The sequence below is a fragment of the Palaemon carinicauda genome, chromosome 1 (genome assembly GCF_036898095.1).
Source record: "Palaemon carinicauda isolate YSFRI2023 chromosome 1, ASM3689809v2, whole genome shotgun sequence".
NCBI classification, from domain to species: domain Eukaryota; kingdom Metazoa; phylum Arthropoda; class Malacostraca; order Decapoda; family Palaemonidae; genus Palaemon; species Palaemon carinicauda.
In genome coordinates this window covers 172,162,966-172,190,465 of record NC_090725.1, presented here as the reverse complement: position 1 = coordinate 172,190,465, position 27,500 = coordinate 172,162,966, and the positions used below count along the sequence as shown (strand labels likewise).

The 27,500-nt window shown below is 41.8% G+C and overlaps 1 protein-coding gene across 1 annotated transcript in view; it reads left to right on the top strand.

Moving 5' to 3' along the window:
- Positions 1-27,500, top strand: part of Coq3 (ubiquinone biosynthesis protein COQ3, mitochondrial) — a 671,041-nt gene that overhangs the window by 505,374 nt on the left and 138,167 nt on the right. The window contains exon 5 of the mRNA XM_068386252.1: positions 8,000-8,132. Within this exon, the coding sequence (XP_068242353.1) occupies positions 8,000-8,132 (133 nt within the window). The remainder of the gene's footprint in view (positions 1-7,999; positions 8,133-27,500) is intronic.

The following is a 27,500-nucleotide window of genomic DNA, read 5'->3' as shown; positions in this document are numbered from 1 at the left end:
AGGCTTGGGGGGAGTTAGTTCTGTGCCTTGCTTGAAACGGTACCCATGCACCGTTCTCAGCCAGGCTGCCTACCTTAGGCTAGGGAGCGTCCTCCCTTCCTTGGTGGCCGCTTTGGTACAGAACCTCCCCTATAGAAGACCCTTCTTCTTCTCCCCTCCCCACCTATCTCTTGTATGGCCTAGCCTATACTTAGGTTAGCCTATACCCATCTGTCCCCTGTCCTACAACTCCTCCTTAGGGTGGAGTGATAGGGCTACTTTGAGTCCCTGTGTGCAGTCCGCTCTGGTACATATACCCTTCATAGTGTCCTATGGGGTTAGCCACTGGATGCGTTTTGTCCGCAGGGGTTCTCCCCCCTCTTGGGTGTTCCCTAGCCCTCCCTTGGGCTACACTGGCTCCCGGCCGCCTGCGGCCCCCTGCCACTGGGTGATAGGGCTAGCCCCTATCATGGGTACACCCATTCAGGTGGGATGCCTTGGGGTTCGTGTCCGTACCCCTACATCCCTCCTTCTGTCTCTTTCACTGTCCTGGTGCCGGTCCCTTGCCGCCTCTACTGTCGGCGATACCGACCTCCCCCCTTGGTGACTCCTTCCTTGCCCCCCGTGGCCGACAGTCCTCCGTGTGCCGGGGGGCTGCCGCCTCCCGTCGGCGTACAGCCGATGGCCTACCCTCATACCTCCTAGCTTCGGTCGTCCGTCCATCGGACCGGTCCCCGGAGTGCTGGCATCCATTGCCGGCGGTCCGGTTCTGCTATAGCTCATCCTTGTCCCTGTCACCAAGCCGGCAACTTTCGGCTGCCGGAGCCTCCGCCTCCCGCCGGCGTGCCGCCGTTGTACCGGCGGCCGCCATCCTGGCATTACTCTTGACTTCTCTGTTTGTCTTCCCTAATGCCAGAAACTCTGCTGGAGCGGCCTCAGACGTCCCGCCGGTCTGCCGGCACATTCCGGAGGCGCCAAGAGACTTGCACCCCTTCTAGCTATCAACACATGCTGATAGCCCTACCTTGCAACCAGATGGTTTGACTACATAAATAGATAGGTATTGTCTTACCGTTCTATTAGTAGCCGTGCTGTCTTCTTGCATATCACAATTTTCCAGCATGCTGTGTGTATCTTAGCACGGCTGGTTGCCGGAAACCGTTACCCTATGGGGTCTTCTACATCCCCAATTCAATGGTCTGAGTGGTCTCAGTCCCAGATTTATATCCTTGGCAATTCCTACTAGAATTCCCCTTGCCTCCCTGGCAATCTATGAAGAATTCTGCCTTGTGTCCTCGGTCACAAACAAATTGCCTATGGATAAGGTTACGGTAACCAGCCGGGCGGGTTACACGGAGTATGTGTCTATCTACTTCATTTCCCGCTCCACTCTCAAACATCACAATGTTTATATCACTTAAGATTAAGTTAAAAATTAACCTGTTAATATTTAACTTTAGAATATGTCATTAATATGACTTCCCCATACTCATGTTCTCTTTCTCTTACAGGAGGAGTACGTAAAATGCGACCACGGCTTCTGTGGAGTGAAGCGCGCGCACTTCTACGGGCACACGGCGTGTAGGACCCACGCCCCTTGCGCCAACAGGAAAGGCGATCTGAAGTTTTGGGACCCGCAGAACTGTACAGTCTGCAAGGACCGCCTGGTCGAGGCGTTCAATAATCCTCCCTCAGCGGAGGTTAGGGACGCTTCTCGAGAGAAGCTACGCAAGTGGGTGCGTGGCTTCCAAAAGAACGCCACCGGACCATACCTTGCCACCGAAGACTTGAGGGCCTTGCTTTTCCCGAAGGCATCCCCAGACTCTGTGGTCCCCAAGGATCAGATCCCCACCGTCCAGATAACGGTGGAACCTGATGTAGTCATGGCCCAGTCCATGCCGAGTGCCGTCTGGATACCGACAACGCGGAACGTATGTCGGAAGTGTCGGAGAACACGGAGAGGAACCTCATGGCCGAAGAACTGGACTATGAAGAAGACCAAGTGGAATACACTTAGTCGGAGCAGGAGGTCGCTCCACCTTCCACCCCCACACCGACTCCTACACTGACGGACGTATCACTCCCGTCTACCTCCGCTACCCCGGACCCCATCCCATCCAGCGCCCAGGAGATGTTCGGAATGCTCGAAGCTCTCATGGACAAGAAACTCCGTGAGACACATGAATACATCAGGACCATGGGAAGTTCAAAGCAGCCGAAAAGGATTTCGGTTAAGGACCTCCCGGCATGCTCGGACGCCAACCCCTGGAGGTATGCCGAGCACATGCCAATTACAACAGGCAGGATCTTCATCAGTGAGAAGATCGGCTCGATTGTCCTGGAAGAAGTGGAATTCTTCCCGAATTTTGAGGCTTATCCGGACTGTTACGTCCGACTTCGATCCGAACCTGCCTCTAAAGAAGAGACCGAACCGAAGGAGGTGATTGTGTTCGATCTCCCGAAGGCCCAGGCTATGCTGGCCAATACTGTAAAAAGTAGGGGTTTTACCTGCTCAAAACTTCCGGCGCTTAGCAAGAAGCACCCTACCTACGTCGCACCAGACGATGCGACCCTCCCCTTCATGGAAAAGGCCTTCGCTGCGGTACACAAGGCAGTGGAAGAAGGAAAACCTTGCCCTGCACTGGAGGAGTGCAGACCCTTCTCCCTGATTACTCCCCCGGATGTTCGACACTGGAAAGATGTCCAGCATACATTCGTGGTAGGGAAACTAGAACCTGACGTAGCTGGCCGTCAGTTTAACGAAGACCTCCCGAAACTTAATAACCATCTCCTTCGTCGGGAACATGACACGAAGGAAAGGCTCGCCGCATCCATGTCCCTCCAGGTACAGCTCGACGTCATGGCCGGTGACGCTAGAGTCCTTGACTACTACATGGTGCTCGCCAAAACATATTTGGCGACCGTAGTAAAAGACCTGTACAGCTTCATGAAGGCTCGTAGAGCCTGTCGTGAATTCGTGTTTTCCAGTGCCACAGTGAGACACGAACCCCGGAGGCTGATTTCCTCCAACATCTGGGGTAAGCACCTCTTTCCCTCCTCCCTCGTGAAAGAGATCACCGACAAGGCCGCCACGGAGAACATGAACCTTCTCCACAAGTGGGGCATGTCGAAGAAAAGGAAATCCTCTCAAGACGACGGCCCTCAGCCTAAGAGGAAATCCTCCAAGCCGAAACCCCAGCAACGTCAACAGAGACGGCAGTTTCCGGGATCCGCTACTCCCCAAGTGGCAGCTCAGCCACAGCAGACCTTTCAGCTGGTCACCCAACCGGTCTTGTCACAGTCGCCGGTTTTCACCCCTGCTTTCTAGCAACAGTCAACTACCTTTCTTCCCAAAGGTAGAGGCTCAAACAGAGGTGCAGGCAGAGACGCATCTCGCCGTCCCTCCAGAGGCAGAGGAGGAAGGGGAGCTAGCGGCCGAGGCAGTAAACCTTCGGGACACCAGAAGCAATGAAGTGCTTCCGGTGGGAGGAAGACTCCGCCAATTCCAGGATCGTTGGACCTTCGATCCCTGGGCACACAGCATCGTCAAGAAGGGTCTAGGCTGGAGTTGGACTCAACCACCCCCAACCTTCCAGCAATTCTTCCAACAATTAACCCCCCTTCTGGAAGAATATGTCCTAGATCTTTTGAACAAGAAGGTGATAAGGAGGGTAAAGTCAACCAGGTTCCAAGGGAGACTGTTTTGCGTCCCCAAGAAGGACTCCGACAAACTCAGAGTCATTCTAGACTTATCCCCCCTCAACAAGTTCATAGCGAACAACAAGTTCAAGATGCTGACTCTTCAACAGATAAGGACCCTTCTGCCTCAAGGTTCCTACACGGTCTCCATAGACCTGGCGGATGCCTACTGGCACGTTCCAATGAACCACCACGCTTCCTCCTACCTAGGATTTCGACTCCAAAGGAAAAGCTACGCCTTCAGGGCCATGCCCTTCGGCCTCAACGTGGCCCCTCGGATCTTCACAAAGCTGGCAGACGCCATCGTTCAACAGCTTCGCCTCCGAGGCGTCCAGGTGATGGCCTACCTCGACGACTGGCTGGTCTGGGCTCCATCGCCCGAGGATTGTTTAAGATCCTGCAACAAAGTTACCCAGTTCCTAGAACACCTGGGATTCAAGATAAACGCGAAGAAATCTCGCCTCTCTCCAGCTCAGAAGTTCCAATGGTTAGGAATCCAGTGGAACCTTCAGTCACACCGCCTTTCCATCCCCCAGAAGAAAAGGAAGGAAATAGCAGGGTCTGTCAAGCGACTGCTGAAATCCAAACGGATCTCAAGACGTCAGCAGGAACGAGTTCTAGGCTCTCTACAGTTCGCCTCAGTGACAAACCCAGTGCTACGTGCACAGCTAAAGGATGCCGCGGGAGTCTGGAGACGTTCCGCATCCATCGCTCGAAGAGACCTCAAGAGACGGCTCCCAAACAGACTTCGGCTGCTTCTAAAGCCGTGGTCGGAAGCAAAGGCCCTGAAAAGGTCCATCCCTCTTCAACACCCACCTCCATCACTCAACATCCCCACGGACGCTTCGCTGGAGGGTTGGGGAGGTCACTCCCACCAAAAACAGGCTCAAGGAACATGGTCTCCCCTATTCAAGACGTTTCACATCAACATCTTGGAGGCCATGGCGGTCCTTCTAACTCTGAAGAAACTCTCCCCGCCTCCCTCGATCCATATTCGTCTGACCCTGGACAACTCGGTGGTAGTTCGATGTCTCAATCGCCAAGGCTCAAGATCGCCCCAGATAAATCAGGTGCTTCTAACAATCTTCCGTCTGGCAGAGAAGAAGAAATGGCACCTGTCTGCAGTTCACCTACAAGGATTCCGCAACGTGACGGCGGACGCTCTATCTCGAACAAGCCCGATATAGTCGGAATGGTCTCTAGACGCAAGATCCTTCTCCTTCATCTCTCACCAAGTCCCAGAACTCCAGATCGATCTCTTCGCAACGAGCGACAACAATCAACTTCCTCGATATGTGGCCCCGTACGAGGACCCCAAGGCAGAAGCAGTGGACGCCATGTCACTGGATTGGAACAGATGGTCCAGGATCTACCTGTTCCCTCCCACCAACCTTCTGCTAAAAGTCCTCTCCAAACTGAGAACCTTCAAAGGAACAGCGGCCCTAGTGGCTCCCAAGTGGCCCCGGAGCAACTGGTACCCCCTAGTCCTGGAGCTACAACCCACGCTGATCCCTCTCCCGGGCCCAGTTCTCTCCCAGCAAGTACAGAAGTCGACTGTCTTCGCTTCATCATCGAAAGTCAGGGACCTTCATCTCATGATTTTCTCTCCCTAGCCGTGAAGAAAAGGTTTGGGATCTCGAAGAAAAGTCTAGACTTCCTCGAGGAATACAAGACCGAATCCACACGATGGCAATACGAATCATCCTGGAGAAAATGGGTCTCATTCGTCAAGGCAAAAAATCCTACGGAAATCACCATCGATTTTTGCATGTCCTTCTTCATTCACCTTCATGGACAGGGCTTAGCAGCCAACACGATTTCTACTTGCAAATCGGCCTTGACTAGACCACTAATGTACGCCTTCCAGATTGATCTGTCCAGCGACATCTTCAATAAACTGTCGAAGGCATGCGCTCGTCTACGCCCAGCACCCCCACCAAAACCTATCTCCTGGTCTCTGGACAAGGTGCTCCATTTTGCCTCCAGTTTGGACAACGATTCGTGCCCTTTCAAGGATCTGACTCAAAAGGTTATATTTCTTTTTGCTCTTGCTTCAGGAGCCCGAGTCAGCGAAATAGTGGCATTATCAAGGGACGAGGGTCACATCCTGTTTACAGACTCAGGAGACCTTACCCTCTTCCCGGATCCGACGTTTCTCGCTAAAAACGAACTACCCACCAAAAGATGGGGCCCTTGAAGAATCTGCCCCCTGGAAGAAGATGCCTCTCTATGTCCAGTAGAGAGCCTCAAAGTCTATCTTCGTAGAACTTCTGACTTTGGTGGAGGCCAACTCTTCAAAGGAGAAACATCGGGCAGCGACCTGTCACTGAAACAACTAAGAGCGAAGATCACCTATTTCATTCGCAGAGCGGATCCTGACAGTACACCCGCAGGTCATGATCCTAGAAAAGTCGCATCGTCTCTGAATTTCTTTCAGAGTATGGATTTCGAAAGCCTCGAGAGTTTCACAGGCTGGAAATCCTCGCGTGTTTTCTTCAAGCATTACGCGAAACAAGTGTATGAAGTCAAACATTTCGTGGTAGCCGCAGGTAGTGTTATGAAACCTGCACCTAACTCTGCATAGAACAGTGAGTTACTTGGGACTCTAACTCCTCGGGTGCTTATGTTGACCCTCTCGTGATACGTAGTGAATTCAAAGACACTTAGTGTTTTTCATAGACTGTTCTTCTCTCAGGTGAAATGTCATAGTCGTCACATGAGTGCCGTATGCCTAGTGCATGATGTGTTTTTCTTTTAAAAGACTAATGTTCCTCTGGAACCCGTGCTTTCTAGTAATTTGAAATTTTCTTTCAGATTCAAGAGCGAAGTCTTTCATTACTATGTACATTATAATTTTATTGTAAATACCTTTACATCCCTTATTGCATTTATTACCATATTCTGCAATTGTGAAATAAAATTTCTATTTTATTTACTTGTGCGTCTCAATCCGCTCCTACTTATACTATGAAATACATGGTTGTCATAGTTTCATTATCCTTCCCCTTTTTCCTCTATAAAACAGAAGATAATTGGTTCAATCCATATTATATAGTCACCCATGCTATGTAATATTACTAACTGAATACTTACTTGCGCTATACCTTCGAGACCAGACTGTTCTCCTTACAATATACAGTGCCTAACCACCACTTGTCTGTTTTTTTAGAATGTTCCTATACGAATAGCAACCATTCTGTCTTGTCTCCGAGTTCTTCACGTTCTCCCCGCAAGGTGGGTAGCCCTTCAAGAACCACTTTGATCCTCAGCATGGTCCGTTGGGACTTCTCTGCCAAGGGGGGCAGGGAGTTTCAGCCCCACGGTATCTCTATCAAGATTACCATGCTTACTCTATTCAAAGCCCTCGGCACTTACACTAAAAGGGGCAAATCTACCACGATACATTGATTCTCTGGTATTCTTCCATCAGGACGCCATGGCTTGAGCCCAAAAAACGGATTTTGAGCGAAGCGAAAAATCTATTTTTGGGTGAGATAGCCATGGCGTCCTGATAGACCCTCCCTGCTACTTCGTCCAGCCTTTCAGGTCCCACCCTGTTCTGCTGTATCATGGTGATCGGCAAGCAACTGGCTTCAGGATGAGGACGGACGTGACGTCATTTAGCAATGGCGCCCGTTTGTTTACATTTCGAGTACCAAAAGTAGCCACGGACGAGATTAGCTGTGAAACGGCTCCCCAGCTATTCTCCGCTCCTACACATCGAAGTGTTAACTCTATGTGGGATGCAGATAGCTATGTGGCGCGTTAATACATGCGTCCCCTGTTGATATACGATGTCTTAAACGGAAACCTTTAGGATACTCGCTCCAGAAGTTAGAATTCTGTGATAACCTGTGGTTAAATTCTCTGGGAATATCTAGTAGTTTATATACCCAAGGAAGCTACCAAAAAGGAACCTTCCATCAGGACGCCATGGCTATCTCACCCAAAAATAGATTTTTCGCTTCGCTCAAAATCCGTTATATATATATATATAATTACAGTATATATATATATATATATATATATATATATATATATACATATATATATATATATATATATATATATATATACATATATATATATATATATATATATATATATATATATATATATACATATATATATATATATATATATATATATATATATATATATATATATATATCTCTTTCTGTATATAAAGATATATATATATATATATATATATATATATATATATATATATATATATATATATTGATAGATATATATATTGATAGATATATTATGTTATTTTGTTTTTCAGAAAATTTATGAAATAAGGATATATTTTCAGCTTCATGCCTGGCACTGTAGAGGAACATACAAAGTCTCTGAAGTATCACTATGATGCTGTTGTGGCTTCTGAAGTCTTGGAACACATAGAAGCAACTGATCTCTTTGTCAAAACCTGTTCGGAGGCCTTGAAAGTAAGTTACTAGAATTAGAATTACAGTACTCCTGTTTATTGTTGTTTTATCATTTTAAATTTTCTGTACATAAAAAAACTGACCATGAAACAAGAGCTCATGTTTTCATAAGATTATTTCTATTTTGTATACAATTTATGTTTCTAGCGTGAATAGTGATTTGTCTCATTTATTCATATTACAACATATAAATTCTTGTCTTGTAAATGCTACATACTCTGGCTACAGTTGGAGTGAAATTAAGATACGAAAAATTATTTTCTCTACATTGTATTATACTGAGCAGTAAGGCATTACAATACCATCCTGGTAGTTTTTAAAATTTTCCATATTCTGTGCAGTGTTTCAAGTTCTGCATAATATTTCATGTACAGTAACACAACATATTGCTGTTGCAAAAGCCCACCCCTTTGTGGTCATTGCTCCTACAGACACTCTAATTAATATATAGGATTTTTTTTAGGTTGACAATATATTCAGGATATCCAGTGGCCTCATAAGGGATAACCTATTCACCTGTCTTTTGCCGCTCCACTTTATTTATTTCTGTGCGGTCTTAATCTACCATTTTTTATTACTCTCAGTACATTTTAATAGAAGTCAGCTCCTGGTGGATGTTTTCTTACCTGGTTAATGTCCCATAAGTTCTTGGTTCTGAAGAACAAACTTACGTAAATACACCAAACTATATCTGATAAAAAGGTGGAAGTTTATATACTTTATGATCATGTACAATTGCAATATACATGTATTGAAGAATAGTGTTTGGCCATTGCAAGAACTTTAGAATTTAATAGATTATCATTAGAGATTGTTCATTTTTGCTAAGTCATTCCTTGTTAATAGCTATGCAAGAACATAATTTCAGTTTTCTTCTCATTGAGATACTACCGCTAGAGAGTTAGTGGTTATTGGGTTCTTTGAGTGACCTGATAGTACTGCATTGGATCCCTCTCTGGTTATGGCTCATTTTTCCTTTGCCTACACATACACCGACTAGTCTGGCCTATCCTTTATACATTCTCCTCTTTCCCTATACACCTGACAACACTAAGATAACCAAAAAATATTTCTCTACTAAAGGGGTTAATTACTGCACTGTAATTTTCAGTGGTTACTTTACCCTTAGTAAGGGTAGAAGAGACTTTAACCTTTAGCTATGGTAAGCAGCTCTTCTAGGAGAGGGACGCTCCAAAATCAAACCATTGTACTCAACTCTTGGGCCCTCCACTGTCTTAGATTCTCTTGCTTGAGGGTACACTCAGGCATACTATTCTATCTGTTTCCTTATTTCCTTTCCTAAAAGGACTATTTTTCCCTGTTAGAGCCCAGGGGCTTATAGCAGCTTACTTTTCCAACTAGTGTTGTAGTTTAGTTAATAATAATAATAATAATAATAATAATAATAATAATAATAATTATAATAATAATAATAATAGGCTACAGTAATATGGTTTTCTGATCTAGAAAGGCGCTGATAATTGCTTCGGTTAAAATTTTATTTAGAAGTGGAAAGGCATGGATATCATGAATGGATGTAGGGAAATCCCTTTATTGCAGAGTTAATACAGGAGCAATGAAACTGTAAGTTGTAATGAAGAATGTTGTTTGTGGCTTGACACTTAATATTTGGAGGAGGCACCCAAGTCTAGTGACTCAGACTGCATTAAAGACTCAACAACAATCCTGAAGATTTAAAGTTGTACCCTCATCACATCATCAGAGGAATAAGTAGAACATCAGCAGGACTACTACACAGGTAAGTCGGGAGGGATTCCAGTCCAAAGGAATCCTCAAAAAGGAAGACCTGAAATGCTCAGACTTATCCATGAAGTATATCTTGGCGCAAAGAAGTGTAGAGCAAGGATTTGATAAGAGCATTAATGGCTGGCATGTTGAAAGATATTACACAGACAGTTGGCAATTGTGTAATTTGTTTGACCCTCTAACTAAGGCAGCAGAAAGAACCTATGTGCCATGAGGTACTCAGCATTTTTTGGCAAAAGCTTGCCACCCACATGTTGTTTCATGGGAAGGGCTATCATGTTGCTATTGAATAATTCTCATAAAATGCCAGATATAGCTTTGCTAGTGAAGAAAACTGTTAGGTATATTGTAACCCACGTAAAATCAATAGTGGCCTGACATTGTATTCCCGAGTATTTTTTTCCTTTTACTAACATACTTTTTTAAAGAACTAAGTCTAATAACTTTCTATCTGAATGGAATATGGTTAGCCCTCCTTATTCGCATGGGTTAGGTAACAGAGACAGGCAAGAAGACCGAAAATTAGTGAATACTTGCTGCCCTAGAATTGGATAACTCCTAAATACTCCCTAATATTATTTTTACCTGGTTTCTATAACAGGATAAGTATTGTGTAAATGAGTTAATACATTCCAGTAAGTGCACAGTACATGTACATATGTATATGCTATGTACTGGACATGTTAAGCGCCAGTGTATAATTGATTGATTGATTTGCAGTTTTCTAAGGTCATTGACGCCGATATCGTTTATTGTAAAGAAAAAATAAAAGAATATTCACTTGAAACCATGAAAGCAAAGATATCATTTTAATAGTTAAATATCTCTCAGAAGTCCTGCTTCTGAAATAAAGATAAAAATACCACTAGCATGGTAGGACACATCATGTCCAAGAATCTTGGCAAGGATGAACCTGCCGTCCTCACCTTGAACCTCAAACAGATATTTATTTCTTTCACTACTATATGTGGGGTATTCGGTCAACAAATGCTTCACTGTTGTCACAATACGGCTGGTATTGGCCAGTAAGCAGATATTTCTGTGTCAACCAAGTGTGACCAATGCGGAGAGAACAAAGAGTAGTCTCCCACTTTCGGGGCATCAGGTTATACTTCCAGGGGCATATAAAATTCATTATTTCTCGCATTTTGTTTTCAATTAAACTAACCCAATGCTGTTGCCAATTATTGGAAATGAAATTCTAAATGTTGGGTAAATAATCATCACAAAGAATCAGATATCTTCTTGGTTGCAATTCAACTGCAGTATTCCTTGCCAGTAAATCTGCCTTCTCGTTTCCAGACTATGTGTGCCAGAACCCAGCAAAATTGAACTGTTATACCTCTCAGTCCAATAATAAAAAGCCTTTCTAAAATCTTTAAAACTAAAGGGTTACTGGAATTAAAAACTTCTAAAGATTGAAGGATACTCCTTGCATTGCTAAAAATGGTAAAATTACCTCCTTCCAATGCTATTTTTTCAACATCTGTTAGTATGCCGTACATTTCGGCCGTAAATATGGGAGCTGTTAGAGGAAGTGCACCTCTACAATTAAAAGCATTACTATACATTCCAAATCCAACGCCAGCATCGGATTTGGAGCCACCAATATACATATAAGTCGATTGCTTATGTCCTGTAACATGTTCCATAAAAAGAGACCTGGTTTTTAAGTCAGTCATATTTTTTTAACTTCAATAAAATATTTACAAAAACATACCTCTGGTAATTTCCATGGAGACGTTGATGATACCTTAAATGGAAGCACCTTCGTTCTAACTGTATCAAGACTGTCTATCAATTATTTCACCCGAAAACCATAAGGTTGAGAGGATTTTGGGTGCATCTCAAAGTAAGTCGAGTGCTTTAAAAGGCTCGCCGTCTAACAGGCTGAAGAATTGAGAAGCCTTTGCAACCTAAAGCAATACTGAATAATAGAAGACTTTCGGTAAAGGTCTAAGGGTAAATCTCCAGCGTCAACAAGGATGCTTGGAATTGGCGAAGTTCTAAATGCTCTTGTTGCAAATCCTATACCAGTATGGTGTATAGAATCTAGAAACTTTAGTCGACTTGGGGTGGCTGAGGAGTATATCTCACACCCATAACTATTTTTTTTTTTTAAATTAAGGCCTTATATAACATTAAAATAGTTTTGCGGTCTGCCCCCCATGATGTATGGGTCAAAACTTTTAAAAGCTTCAAAGCATCTATACATTTTGCTTTTAATGATTTTAAGTGGTGAACCCATGTAAGCCTACAACCAAATATCAAGCCTAAAGACCTAGCTTCCCTTTGATGTACATTTCAGGGTCTGGATGTATTCCCCAAATATGACAGAAATGGACAACCGTAGTTTTGCTTGTCGAAAACTTAAACCCGTTCATATCAGCCCACGAATAATTTTGTCAATTGCGATTTGTAGTTTTTTCTCAACCATTGCCATTCTAGCTCCAGCAAATGATATTGAGAGTTCATCTACAATGAGTGTTAAGAGAATATCTTGAGGAATGACAGAAGGTATCCCATTAATAACCAATGAAAATAGGGTTACAGTTAGCACACTACCCTGGGGAACTCCTCCTTACTGACATTTTCTCTCCGATAGAGTTTCCCCCACTCTCACTTGAAAAACTCTATGTGAAATATATACTTGATTGAACAATGGTAGCTCGCCTCGTAACCCCAAATTATGGATGGCTTTAAGTATACCATATCTCCATGTAGCATCTTATGCTTTTTCAAGATTAAAAAAGTCTGTTATTTGGTGCTGTTTGGAATCAAAGGCTTCACAAATAGAGGACTCAAGCAGTATCAACACATCAGTAGTCGAGTGCATTTTTTAAATCAACACTGGATGGGTAATAAAATACCCTTCTTTTCTAAGTACCATAGAAGTCTTGCATTGATCATCTTCTCCATGATTTTACATAAACAAGATGTCAATGCAATTGGTCGATAGTTTGCAGCTAAAAACTTATCCTTACCAGGTTTTAAAAAGGCTAAAATAATGGCTAATTCCCAAACACTTGGATAACTATTATCATTCCATATTCTGTTCATATGCATAATCAACTTAATATTAGCAGGTACATGTTTAATCATTGCATATGAAATTCAATTGGGTCCAGCGGCTGTATCATTACGCATAGCAAGTGCGGAATCAATTTCTCTATCTGTAAAAGGAGAATTATATGACTTCCCTTCCTGTTGCAAAATTTAAAATTTTCTTTTCTTCAATGCTCCTAAACTGGTGACCAGGAGCTGATTTACACTTGCATGATAAATTTGAGAAATGATCATCCAGGGCATTTCTAACCTCAATTGCTCCAGTTATATACTGTCCATTAACCTTCAACACTGGTGGCAGGTTTGGGGTGAATATGCCTGCTATCTTTTTTACTTTCCACCACACAGAAGAGGGAGGGTTTCTACTGTTAATGGAGGAAACAAAAGACACCCAAGACTGGCGCCTTGCTTCTCTCTTGGCACATTGGAACTGTGCTCTACTTTTCTTATATATGATTAAATTCTCCTCAGTATGGCGTCTGCGCTATTGAGTTAAAGACTTTCTCGTGGCTCTGTGTAGGGCAGTTAGTTTTGAAGACCACCAGGGGATTGGTTGTTTGAATATCCCTGTTGTTTTGGATATTTAATTGACTCCTGCTGTATGGAGAGTTCCATTCAGCAAGTCTATGGCATCATCAATATTTTCAAACTGTTCTGCATTTCCTTCAATTTTGCTTAGCTCATGAATTCTATTCTAGTCCGCCTTGTCAAGATTCCATTGTGGCGTTCTCAGTAGAGGTGTACCATTGTTGGTGTTTATAATGATTGGTGCATGATCACTACTATGCTAATCATCTAATGTACTCCAATTGAAATAGGGAAGGTAATTAGAGCTTGCGATTGACAGGTTAATGGACGACAAGTTACCTGTCTGAACATGGAAGTGCGTGTATTAAGTAGTCCCACATCTTCATTTTCCACAATTAATGATATAGTGTTGCCCTTTGTGTTTGCCAAAACATCGCCCCATAAAGGATGTCTACTATTAAAATCATCCAACAAGAGAAAAGTTGAGGTAGTTGTAGAATCCCCTCTACTAAATCATTATACGAGATGTTGTCATTAGGAGGGAAATAGAGAAAGAAAATTGTGTATTTTCTCCCTACATCAATTTGTACAACCACTGCGTGCAGAGGGGTACAAATTTAAGATATTTGGGGAACATCTCCGCAAACATATGTAAGACTTCCGCCATGGCTCCCTGGTTGTTGATCATATGGTGTCCTATAGCTAACATACTCTCGAGGATATGGAGTATTAGCATCGAGCTTGCTCTCCCGTAAACATACAACTATGGGGGGAGTGCTCATGAGGAAGGAACGTTTATCTTGTTTATCTGAAATTTCTAACAGACAGAACATCATATCTATTGGATGTCATAACTTTGGTGTTTTCAATAGATGGGGGTGAGAAAGATAGTGGTCTCTCTCTTTTCCTATTAACAGGTGGTGATTTATCAGGTTTTGGTGTTTTCCCCACTAGATGTGCGCCTGATAACTCGGTTTTATGTAAAACCTCCATCAAATCAGGCAAAGACATAGAATGAGAGAGGTTAATATTAACCTTTGTAATGGGGGACAAAGGTTTAATAGAGGTGAGCAAAGCCTTAGGAGGTGATAGTCTTGCCCTATCATGCTGAATTTTATCTGAAGATGGCAAATTTCTGTTTGGGGGAGTACTGGCAGTAATAGGTGGGTTAGATGTCTCCTGCCTCATTTATCATCCTGATTTCAATACCTTTGCATGACTGGATTTACTCAGTACTACACAATTTTTTTTTCATTCTTGCAAACTTTAAGCAGTGAAAACATTGTAGTGGCTTCTGCTTGAAAGTTTGAACTTTAATCCATTCCATTCATGTAGAAAGGCACAGCAGCATCCTGGAAAGTAAGGATAATCATTGATGTTCCAGGGACTTTATGCACTTTCCACACAGTTAAAGGACATAAGGCCAGTATTTCTTCTTTCTTAAACTCATACAATTTTCTGTTGAAAACTACTGCCCTTCCATAACTGAAGTTTAAATGGGGTTTCATATCCAACTTTATGTCATCATTCACTGTCTTTAGATTGCATAATATAACAGATTGTGTTTCTCATTTCGCACTTATGAGGAAACTGTTTGTTCCAAACCGAGATATATCTCCCAGCACGATGGTACCTACTTTCTTTTGAAGAAATTTGCATATTTTGAAATAATTTTTTTTTACCCCCTTTTGACTCGGCGATAAGCGACTTGGTGGTTTAGCTTTCTCTGGAAGGGTACAACCACCTCTGTATCTCTGTAAATCCAATCTGCAGGTTTGTATACATCTAAATCCTTAGGTGCCCTATCATAAAGAGCACCTTGCTATTCAAATTATTGATTTTAACATTCATAACGTCTCTTATTGCATCAAATGCTTCATCATGATTATCAAATGATATCCATGAATCCCACGTTTTATTTTCAAGTCTCATTCGGATTTTTCTGATAATACCATAACATTGAAAAGAATGTTTTATAGAGTACATCGTAATTACTTTGGGAATTTTGGTGACATGAAGAATTCTCAGATTCCCCATGTTACACAAATTACCTGGTTTTTGAGCATTCGAAGAATGGTCCTTTACAGTTTCCAGGTCGTCAACAGAAGGGTTGGTGTGTGTTGAAGAAGAAGCAAGTCAGGTTATCGACCTCTTATCGGAGGATGTCAGTCCTCCTATCCAATGTGGCCCAACACGAGTAGAGGCTTCAGTGGGGACCATCTGAAATGTTTTATAGAGTACATCGTAATTACTATGGGAATTTGTATGGCATGAAGAATTTGCAGATTCCCTATGTTACCCAAATTACCTGGTTTTTGAGCATCCAAATAATGGTCCTTTTCAATTTCCAGGTCTTCAACAGAAGGGTTTGTTTGTGTTGAAGAAGAAGTAAGCCGGGTTATCTATCTCATATCGGAGGATGTCAGTCCTCCTATCGCATGTGGCCCAACATGAGAAGAGCCTTCAGCGGGGACCAGTTCTCTATTAGGGGTTGCCTCTCTTTAGGTAGACGTACACTGGTCTGTGGGGGCAGTTAGCTCCTGCCACCGACGATTCCAATGCCGAGCGTCACCCATTACCTGCAAATATGAGTGGCTTAAAACCAGATCACATGGTCTGCACCCAATGGGGTCTGTCTGAGGGTGATGGCGTCATAATTTGTACAGGTTGAGATGGCATGCTATCCATCCCACACTGTGCCAAATCCGAAGAAGCAGTCAAAATTTAATCAAACAAGCCAAAGTCATCAACATGTTCATGCTCAAGAGGAAGAGATGGGAGAATAAAAGACATAACCAAAAGTAAAAGAGAAAGCGCTGGTTGATTTAGTTGGATCAACTATTGGGCGCCAAGGTCCAGTGGGAAAGCAATTCCCACTGTTCATCAGAGCCCAGCTGCTAATCCCTAATTAGCATTTGGTGGGGCCATGTAAGTGGAGTCTCGCACATTTGTGTTGCGCGATATAACTGGATAGTAGCTTGCAATTTGCCCTAACATCAACTCAAGTGCTTTTACTTTTTTTGAGCCTTGAGGCGACGTTAACATTCCTCCTTACCATCTTCATCAATAAAACCATGCAGAGGTGAGGCCCTTGTCTTTTTGAGCCACTGACTGCCATTATTTAAAAATAGGGCAAAGTTAGGACTCAATGACATTTCATATTGTAAATTTTGTTTCCAATTTTCAAAGGAATTCACTGTTTCAGACTTCCCAAGACACCATTGCTTTGGTGCCTGGTGTGTACTGGCCATAGTTCTGTAGGTGCAATTTAAATAATATTAAATAACAAAACTGCAGATCGTATTTACAGGGTTGAATAAATGCCAGTAAAGTCTATCATATTTAGTGAAGGTCCAGCATGTATGTAGAGACGAGTTAGTTACTCAGCAACCTCCACAGTCTGTTTTCTCAAGTAGACGAGGGTTCGAAATCGCTGCCACCACATCAGTAAGTTACTAAGGGTTCAATTCAATAGACAATACATAATACTCTCAGGTGAAATAATGAGCCTTTATTTATAGCTAAGCACATACACAAAGACCACGACCTAGTACATAGCAGTCTAATAACAGAATGCCGATCAGGCGGGGATTGTACAATAAATAGATAAGGCTGAAAAGACAATTACATAACATCCCAATAGCAAAACATATACACAGTAAATAGATAAGGCCGTAAGTATAATTATTAACAGCCTAATAGCCGAATAACAAAACATATACATTGGAACCCCGCCTGATGCGGAAGACTTGACGAGGATGGGGGGCTTAGGGATTAGCAGCTGGGCTCTAATGAACAATGAGAACTGCTTTACCACTGGACCTTGGTGCTTAATTGTTGATCCAATTAAATTAGTTAGCACTTTCTCTTTTCCTTTTTGCTATTTCTTTTATTCTCCCATCTCTTCCTCTTGGGCATAAACTTAATGACTCTGGCTTGTTAGGTTATAATTTGTCTACACCATTAGATTTCGCACAGTGTGTGATGCATAACATGCCATCTCAACCTGTACAAATTTAGACGCCATCGCCCTCTGGCAGACCCCATTGGGTGCAGACTTAGTCTCATAAGAGTTGAGCTCCAGTGATCCGTTTTTAAGGCACCCATAGTTGCGGGTAATGGGTGATGCCAGGCAATGGAGTCGTCATTGGGAGTGGCTAACTACCCCCACTGACGAGTGTACACCCACTTAAAGAGAGGCAACCCCTCACCATCTTAATTCATGCCTAATCTAGAACGTAGTCTTTTATGCTAAATAATATAAAGATGGAAGAAAATTTAATGGTACATTAGATATCAAGCCACATTTGATTTTTAGTTACGGAAGAGGAGTCGTTTTTAACAGGGAGATTCATGATTTTCAGTGAGGATGAAATCTTGGATATGTGGAAGGTTCATAAGATTCCCAGAACCTCCATGATTATCTTGATATTTAAAAACCATGATGTACCCTCTCATGTATAAATCGAAAATGAGAGAATACCAATTCGCCTTTACCGACAGAAACCTTTGCAGTGTTACAATTGTTTTAAATTTGGGCATCCATCTAGGGTATGTAAAAACAAAGATCTGTGATAATTGTTCTGATCCTGAGCTTGGACCCTGCCTTTCTAATATAATTGCAATAAAAATCACAAAGCAACTCTTGAGAAATGTAGTCAGTATGAAATAGAAGAAGCAGCCTTTCAGAAGTCAGATGCAGAGCATATCAGTATGGGATATGCTAGGCGACTTCTAAGCAAAACCAAGAGCCAAGGTCTTGAAATCCAAGGATGCAGGCCATCCAGAGACAACTGTAACACCAGCTAGACCAGATAATGGAACACTTCCTTTTCCTAAACCACGTTCTAAGGGTATGTCCCAATCATGGGCAAATATTAATCAACAGTAAATCAAAGAGACGGGGATAAGACAGATTCTATTCCGTTCTTTCAACATATATAATTTTCAATCAGAGAATTACAAAGTCACGTGAGCGCTTGACATAACTCAACAGATAAATCATCAGTGGTAGCGACAAAGGTTCTTAAAAAGTTAATTTCCTTATATGAATACTTAATGAGTGCTCTTACAGGTATTTAATACAAATTTAGGCTTGGACGGGAGAGAGACTACAGCAAAGGCAGACTTATCTACTTTACTTTATCATTGTAATGAAATAATAGTCCTTATCTTTCAAAGGGGAACAAACGAGAATGGACGTTAGCCGTTAGTCGTGGCTATCTTCGAGTCTTGGGCGGCGTAGTTCGTGGTCGCATTAGGGGGTCGATCCCATCTGGCCAAAGGGGTCCTAGGTATGGGTACGCCCCTCAGATCTATGTCAACGTCCTCTCTTTGCTGTACTCTTCACCCTCCTTGCCTGTAATGATGAAATTGAAAATAACAAATGGTCTAATCATCATTTTTCAGACGCCAGGTAAGCTGATGTGATGTCTGACAGACGAAGCAAAACAGCAGCAGAGTTCAACGAACATCATCTCATTACCTAAGTAAATTTATTTATCTTTTTTTTTTTTTTACTTGTGACAAACTCCCCCCTACCAAGTTACAGTTTTTTCCGGAACTGTGGTAGGTTCCAAAGAAAGGAATTACTACAAATTTTACTTTCAATTCAAGCCCCAAATAACGTCTGAGTGTCAGAAACATAACTTATTTTATTTGATATTAAGTAAAATCAAACAAACCCCAAACGAGACTGCTCTGCTGTGCTTCACCGTGATCATACATAACCCCAAATTCTTACAAAAGAAAAACAATTAGCAACCAAGTTACAAACACTGAACCAAACAAGTTCGCACATTTTATAACAATAGTTATGCAGTTTATCAGGAAAAAATAGGAACTGTAATAATATTAATACATAAGAAATACAATATGAGTCACTAAAAATCAAGAACAAAATACCAAAAGGTTATATATGCATAAAATAAGAACTGTAGCAAATAATTTTGAAAAATAATACATATTGATAAATATGGGTAGTTAAAAACCAAGAAACAAAATACTCAAAGGTTACATATTAGCAAATAAAATCTGAAACAGACTTCCATCATTAAAACAAATCAGACAAAAATACTCAACTTAGGATTTCAAATCCTCAGGCTTGTCTAAGCGACAATTGTTAATCAGATCTCAGATCACAGGGGAGGCGATACATATCTTGGCCTCAAACTCCGCCCTGGATTCTGTAATTAGAGACATGGTACAGTAACAGTTGATACAAACATACAGTACATAAAACCAAACCAATCTCCATGGAAAAGAAAAACACATATCCACAGACAAATCATAAGTGAAAAGAAATACATAAAACAAATGTATCATGGCCATTATACAAAAAAGAAAAATCATCATAAGTGTTATTAGTCATAATATTTTCATATAGCTATATCACTCTAGCAAAGTGTTTACAAATCAAGGTACTAGTACATAAAGACAAAAAAAAAAAAAAAACTGTGCACACTAAACCTACAGGCGACACCAACTGGTGGGTTGCACCTTCACACCGTGTCAGAGACGGTACACCTGAGGGTTCACTTGGGATCCCCGGAATCACTCCTTGGGTGGGAGTGCTTCCCCGACCTCCGCCTTCATTGGGTGCCTGGCGGGCAGTCCTCCTTGGAACATTTTGTTCTAAGGGCAAAGCTTCCCCTACTGGCAGTGGGTTCGTCAGCACGACTGGTCTGACACCCTCTGCCCTCCTCAAGCGGAGACAGGCAGGACTACAGAGTATGGGTCTACAACAAATGCCCTGTCCAACCAGGACGGCAAGAAAAACACACATACTAGCTAAATAGAACCCTATGCTAAGGTTTTGATGAGAGGTTTTCAAATTTACAATCTGGCTAAAAAAGGAATGTGGTCCAGGGACATGGTTCCTAACCTAGTCAAGTTAAGGTGAACTAACGCGTGAGACACATTCACACCTGGCATGATGACAGAAGCATTCACAACAGAAGTGACTCTAACTGTCATTCTTTCGCTCTTCCTCTTCGCTGACCGGGTAGACGGTACTCGTCTCCCTGAACAGAACATCCACTCTGATGAGTAAGGACAGAGACCCCTGAGGTCAATATCTTAACCTCATCCCCTGAATCACACATCACATTATACTTGGACTCTCGTCTCATAAACACAATCCAACGATGCCCTAAGTTAATTACTTCTCTCTTAAAGTCAGCTTTTACCTCAAACCTACAACTGTGTACAAAACTAGGCTCTTCCAGATAAATATCAAACAAACAAACACGAGCGGAAGGCGCGAAAAGAGCGTACACAGGTTCACACAGCACATGCTCTTTCCCTATCTTACATTTTTCCAAATAGGGCAATGACACAGCCCAAGTGTGTCTACTATTGACAGGAAAATATGGTTGACTAATTGATACCGAGTGGCGAATTCTTCTGTTTCTTTCTGAGTCCACATTGATTTTACTTCATACAAACGAAAATCTGAATCTTCATTTTTAACAGGTGTCTCTACGAGAAAATAAAACTTGCCCTTTAATTTAGTAAGAGTTACGGATGAAATTCGATAAAACTCTGACAAATTATTCTCTATAGGCGGAATGAACGTTGGAATAGTCTCATGAATTTTGTTTAATTATTTTTAAGAATTCTCCTGGGGTAAAATGTCAAAGAGATTTCCGCCGTGGTTGCCACTTGTTGAATCTGGCTCACCACGTTTCCTAAGAGTAAAGTTAGCTCACTAGCTACCAAAGCTAATTGTGTAGACCTTTCTACATAAATTACATCTCTCTGAATTTGGTCTATTTCTTTCCCTAAATTATTAAGCCTATTCTCCAAAACTCTCAATGCCTCTTGTCCTTTACTTACTGCCGTAGAAACTGTATTCAGTTTCTCATCTACAATATGTGTATGAGATCTGACTTTGTTAATCATGTTATGAGTATTCTGGGATTCTTGATTGAGTGCATTTTCTAATTGATCGAGTTCTGAACGTGTAATTAGTCCAGTCCAACCTCCAATCAATTCTTTGCCCGTTTCTTTCTATTCCTTTTAGAAGTTACGAAGTCTTCGAAAGTATCCAATGACCTACCGAGGGCTCTTTTCACGTCATCAAGAATTGCTTTTAATTTAATTACAGCAACATCATCTTCAACTTGTTTCAATTGATCTTCTAACACTTTAATTTGACTCAGAATCATAACCAGTGGACTCGCAACTTTCTCAGGATCATAACTAATTAACAAAACATGAACATCCAACTTGAAAGACAACCTAGATTTTTTGTCAAAGACTACGCCCTTGCATATTCTCACTTCACTGTTTACACACACGCTAGCAGTTATCAAACATACTGTTGCAAAAAAAACGAACGCTTCCCGTTGCGAACTCTCTAACATAAGCCTATCGCTAAATCCTAGCTAACTAAAACCAAATCAAAGTTCATTGCCTTTTAAAGAGCAGTTGCATCTCTCTCTCTCTCTCTCTCTCTCTCTCTCTCTCTCTCTCTCTCTCTCTCTCTCTCTCTCTCTCTCTCAGCAGAAAGGGAGCTTTAGCAATGTTTTGAAACTCATCAGATGACTCGTCATTAGAATCCAAAACAGGGTAAATTGCTGACACATTTCGATTATCTGAGCTCGTCATCTCGTTTTCTGGCACAATCTCGACAACAGAAGCATGAACTTCATATACATTACCTTTCGCAATACTCTTAACAGTTATTTTATCATGATTAATATGGGTCACTGAATGGTCTGATAAAAGCTGATTCGAACTTATGCTCTTTACTCTGAAGCCGCTTTTTATACACACGATCACCAATCTGAATTTCATGTGGTTTCACTTTAAATCTTCTGTTGATTATTCCTCTCCTGGGCTATCTTTAAAAACTTATTGGTAATTTCAAAAGCCCTTTTATTTACATTGTAAACATAAGATCAAAAGTCATCTACATTATACACAAGTAGTTTTTCTTTTTTTGTGAAAACATCATATGGCAAATTTGGATCTTGACCAAAAACTAGATAATAAGGCGTATCACCAATACTCTCATTTAAGCCTGTTTTTAACGCAAACTGTGCTGTAGACAACATATCCGACCATATATTTAGGTTATCTGCTACTAAGTATTTAAGCATATAAGACTCGATTCTTAGATTCGACTAACCCATTAGAACTAGGTCTATATGCAAGAATGGGAGAATGCTTAATGCCATACAACTCAGATATTCGACTAAACACTTCATTTACAAATTTGGTTCCGTGATCTGAAACAATTTCTCGAGGAGTACCAAATATCCCATTGAAAGCTCTAAGGGCTCTCGCGACTTCCTGTTCGGTTTTGTCGATCAAGGGTTGCACGAACGTATTTCTAGTTCGCGCATCTACTAGAACAAAAACATACTTATGCCCTGCGTGTGAAACAGGTAATGGACCTGTTAAATCAATATACACACGTTGCAATTTCTCTTTAACTAAAGGCCAGACTCGGGCGAGAGGTACATATAATCTATGGGATTGAAACCGATGACAGAGGTGACACAAGTCTATGTATCTCTTTATTGTTTGTTTCATGCCCTTCCAATGAAAATGATCAGGGGCTCTTCTGAGTATATTTGTTATGCTCACATGACCGGATACTGGCGACGAATGTGATAATGCCATGGCCTCACTTATAAAAGGAGTGGGTAATACAACTAACTTGTTTCATTTCAAATCAGTGTTACATACAAAATATCGTCTTCGATTACAAATCTATTAGGTGGAAGCGGGACGTCAGTAGGAAATAATTCTTCTGTTTCCTTTCTAATATAAGCCTTGACTTTACCCCATACAGGATCTTCATTCTGTGTCCTAATTAGTTGTGTTACATCCCAATCACAATCATCATCACAGACGTCGTGTGCTTCAAGGACAGGTTCATTTTCACGCAGGTCATTCACCTCATTCATTCTACTACTGGGCCCAACACACCCTTTCACCCGCCCTGTCCGATCAGCTGACATCTCTCCTAACTGGGATGGGTCACTGGGTCTCATGTGCTCAACTCCTCGCACAGCCTGTGGCATACTCATTGTTATAGCAGCCACAGAACGAGATAAGGCATCCACTATTACATTGGTTCGTCCAGGGATATATTCGAATCCTACGATATCGAATTCTAACAATACATCCAGCCATCTAGCCTAACGACTTGACAAATCTGATTTCTTAAAAATATATGACAAGGGTTGAGGATCAGACTTATTACAAATTCTATGTCCCAAAAGAAAATAACGATTCCTTTCTAATACCCATTTACCCCAAAAATGAATTAACTTTCTTAGGGGTTTGAGGACGAGTATAAGTTTAAATCGCTTCTACTTTATTTACCATCGGGCTTACGCCCTTATTATTTAATGTGACCTAAAAATTGAACCTCTGGCTGGAACAGCTGACACTTTGCTAGGTTGACCTTCAAATTATGACGCCTCAAAGCTTCGAGAACTTTAACAAAATTAGCCATAATATATGTTCTACAGCATTCCATAAAATTATTATATCATCAAGATAAATCAATACTGCATTTCCTACCAATCCAGAACATACGCTCATCATTACGTGTGAAAAATGCGCGGGCGTGTTCTTTAACCCAAATGGCAGGATATTAAAGGAATATAACGAGTCGCCAGCAACAAATGCGGTTTTCTCTCTACTCTTGGGATCAAGTGCTATTTGGTGATACCCAGATTTAAGATCTAACGTCGAAAAGAATGTGTTATCTCTGACTTTACATAGTATTTCTTCAAGAGACGGCAAAGGAAATAAATCACCTTTCGTTACATTATTCAATTTACGGTAATCTACACATATGCGTAAAGTGCCAGACTTTTTCTTTACAACTACGATAGGAGAACGCCAAGGAGAATCAGAGACCGAGAATATTCCATTCTCTTTCATCTCTGCTAACTGTCTATTTACTTCAGTCTGATATGCAAAAGGTACTCTATAGGGATACATTACAACTGGCGAACTGTCTCCCGTATCTATGTTGAAAGACATAAAGTCACAATAACCCGGAGGTTCTTCATCTAATACAAATACACCTTGATAGTCTTCCACAATCTGAGCAATATAAAAATGATACTTATCAGGTGTTAAACTATATCCCAAATCTTTTAAGGCGGATTCGCGATCTGATGAGGTACTTTGCTGAAGGGCGGCATTAAACACTAAATCAACATTCATTTCAACCCAAACAATTAGCGTATTTTCTTTAAGTAACACTGGTACCGATGCAAAGTTATGAAACAACACTTTGAGTTTTCCTTTGATCTGAACTATTGAGTCCTGCAATAAGTTATCCTCAAAGTCTACTGTTTATAGGGCGTAAGTACGCCAACCACTTCCTTTAATTTTTTGTTACACACAACAAGTTCAATTACCATGGCAACACAAGGGTCTATACAAACTTCTTGAAAAAGTCGAAGTTCCCACTTATCAGTGACGTTAACAACAGGTTCTATTACGGGTGCTACCGATGCAACTGTCCCTCCTATGGGTAGGATACGATCCCTCATGGTCACAGTCAATCCCTCAGGACACGAAAGCACATTTAAACCTAGTAACCAGATGACATCAGAACCAAATATGACATCTATGCCCATAATATACAACTCAGGGACGACGTAGAAATCGTGAATGAGTTTCTCATCTCCCAACTCAAAGTGCCCCCGTATCTATTAAACAGTTTTTGATACCTGAATGAAATTTAACTTTGATAACAGGTCTTCTTCCTATTGAGTCATCCTGGGTGCCGCTGTCACCGCTGGGAGCTGTCCTTGTGCTTACGGCGTTGGCCAGGCTGCAGGCGGCGACAGGTGTACTAAAGGAGGCCTCCACCATGGGAATGCTTGCAAAAAATTGACCTGATGATGGGGGTAGTAAGATGGCAATCCCATCGCAGGCGCTGTTCCTCCTACTGCCATGGGCGCTGCTGTCGCTCCAGCGTCGGGGGTTTGAGCCGCTTTATGTCCCCGTGTAATGTCCCCGCTGTTTGCAGTTGAAACACTGCACCTTCTTCTTAGCTTGTGACTTATTGTTTGGCCCTTGCCCCGATGATTTCTTCTGTCCATTCAAATTGTTCCCAGACAATTGACTCGACGATGACAACATTGAGGGTTGCTGTTGTCTGTGTCCTTCGGATCAGGGTTTCCCCTTCTCCTATGCACTTGCCATTAAGGTTTGCACATTCTCCATAGCCCTCTCTATGGGTGTGGGCTGATATAGTGTACCCCACGTATATGCAGGTAGTTGCGATTTCATTATCTTCCTCAACCAAGGGTCTTTAATGTCTTCCAAGGCATCATGGCCATCCAAAAAATCTTCCAACTTTGCAGCTATTCCTGTGAAAAATTTAAAGTGCAACTCGCTCTCCTTCCGGACAGGAACATAGGTACATAAATGATCATGTAAACTGGCGGTACTTAGGCCTAACCTCCATTGTAGGTGTATTTTCAAATGTGCCCATGACCTGGGTTCGACGAATTCGAGATCTCTCCTCTCTTTCTTATGGGCATCTCCTCAAATTCTCTGTTTCGTTTTGGTGATCGGACCAACACTGCTCCGACGTCACTTCTTCCACAGAACTGAGAAATGTTTCTATTGAGAGTAATCGACGTCCTTCTTCCAACACAATATCTTCAAAAATTGGTACGTGTTCAGTAAATGGAGGAAAGTTGCCGTATTCGCTGTATTGTCCATTCCCTCCAGCCCGGGATTCGAACCAATCTTCTAGTGAAGGTCTGTTGTAAATTCCTTGTGGTGCTGGTCTCTCCGCACCTGCCGATGTTCTAATATTGACAGGTTCTCCTTGAGACCTTACGACATGATGTATGCCTCCGACGGATTCTTCTACCTCGATCAACACACTATCTTGCTCCGGAACACTCATGTTGTATTTTCGTAAATCTCCAATGTCTCACTTAGCTGAAAGAAATCCCACCGCTGCCACCATTTATTTGTACCAATCATAAGCAAATATTAACCAACAGTTAATCAAAGAGACGGGGATAAGATAGATGCTATTCCGTTCTTTCAACATATATAATTTTCAATCAGAGAATTACAAAGGAACTTGAGCACTGGACATAACTTCAATAGATAAATCATCAGTGGTAGCGACAAAGGTTCTTAAAAAGTTAATTTCCATAAATGAATACTTAATGAGTGCTCTTACAGGTATTTGATACAAATATAGGCTTGGACGGGAGAGAGACTACAGCAAAGGGAGACTTATCTATTTTACTTTATCATTGTAATAAAATAATAGTCCTTATCTTTCATAGGGGCACAAACGAGAATGGACGTTAGCCATTAGTCGTGGCTATATTCGAACTGCTCTTGGGCGGCGTAGTTTGTGGGCGCCTTAGGGGGTCAATCCCATCTGGCCTGGGGGGTCCTAGGTATGGGTATGCCCTTCAGATCATGTCAACGTTCTCTCCTTGCTGTAATTTTCACCCTCCTTGCCCGTGATGATGAAATTGAAAACAACAAATGATCTAATCATCATTTATCAGACGCCAGACAAGCTGACGTGACGAAGAAAAACAGCAGCAGAGTTCAACGGACACCATTTCATTACCTAAGTAAAAAATTTTATTTTACTTGTAACAGGTAACACCAGCCCTTCCACATTAGATTTGGTGCCTATTGTCACAAAGGCACCACCTACTTCCTTTAAGTCTTCTATACCTCGGATGAACAGCCCAAGGCTTTCATCTCGGGCAGCATCGTTGCCAAATCTAGGGGAGGAATCCTATGCTAGAGAGCTACTAAATGTACCTTTTATGATGGAGGTACATGAAAAAAATAATGAAACTTCAAAAGATTTAAAAATATCAACGATTGATGTTGAGGTTCACCATCCTCCTCGACAAATAAATAAAAAGGTTGCAAAGAAAAATATGAAACCAAGTTTAGCAAGACTTACCTTTTTAAAGAAAGTATTACAGACTCCCATCAATTCCAAGAACTGATTGGTAGACTTCTTTTCATGAATCT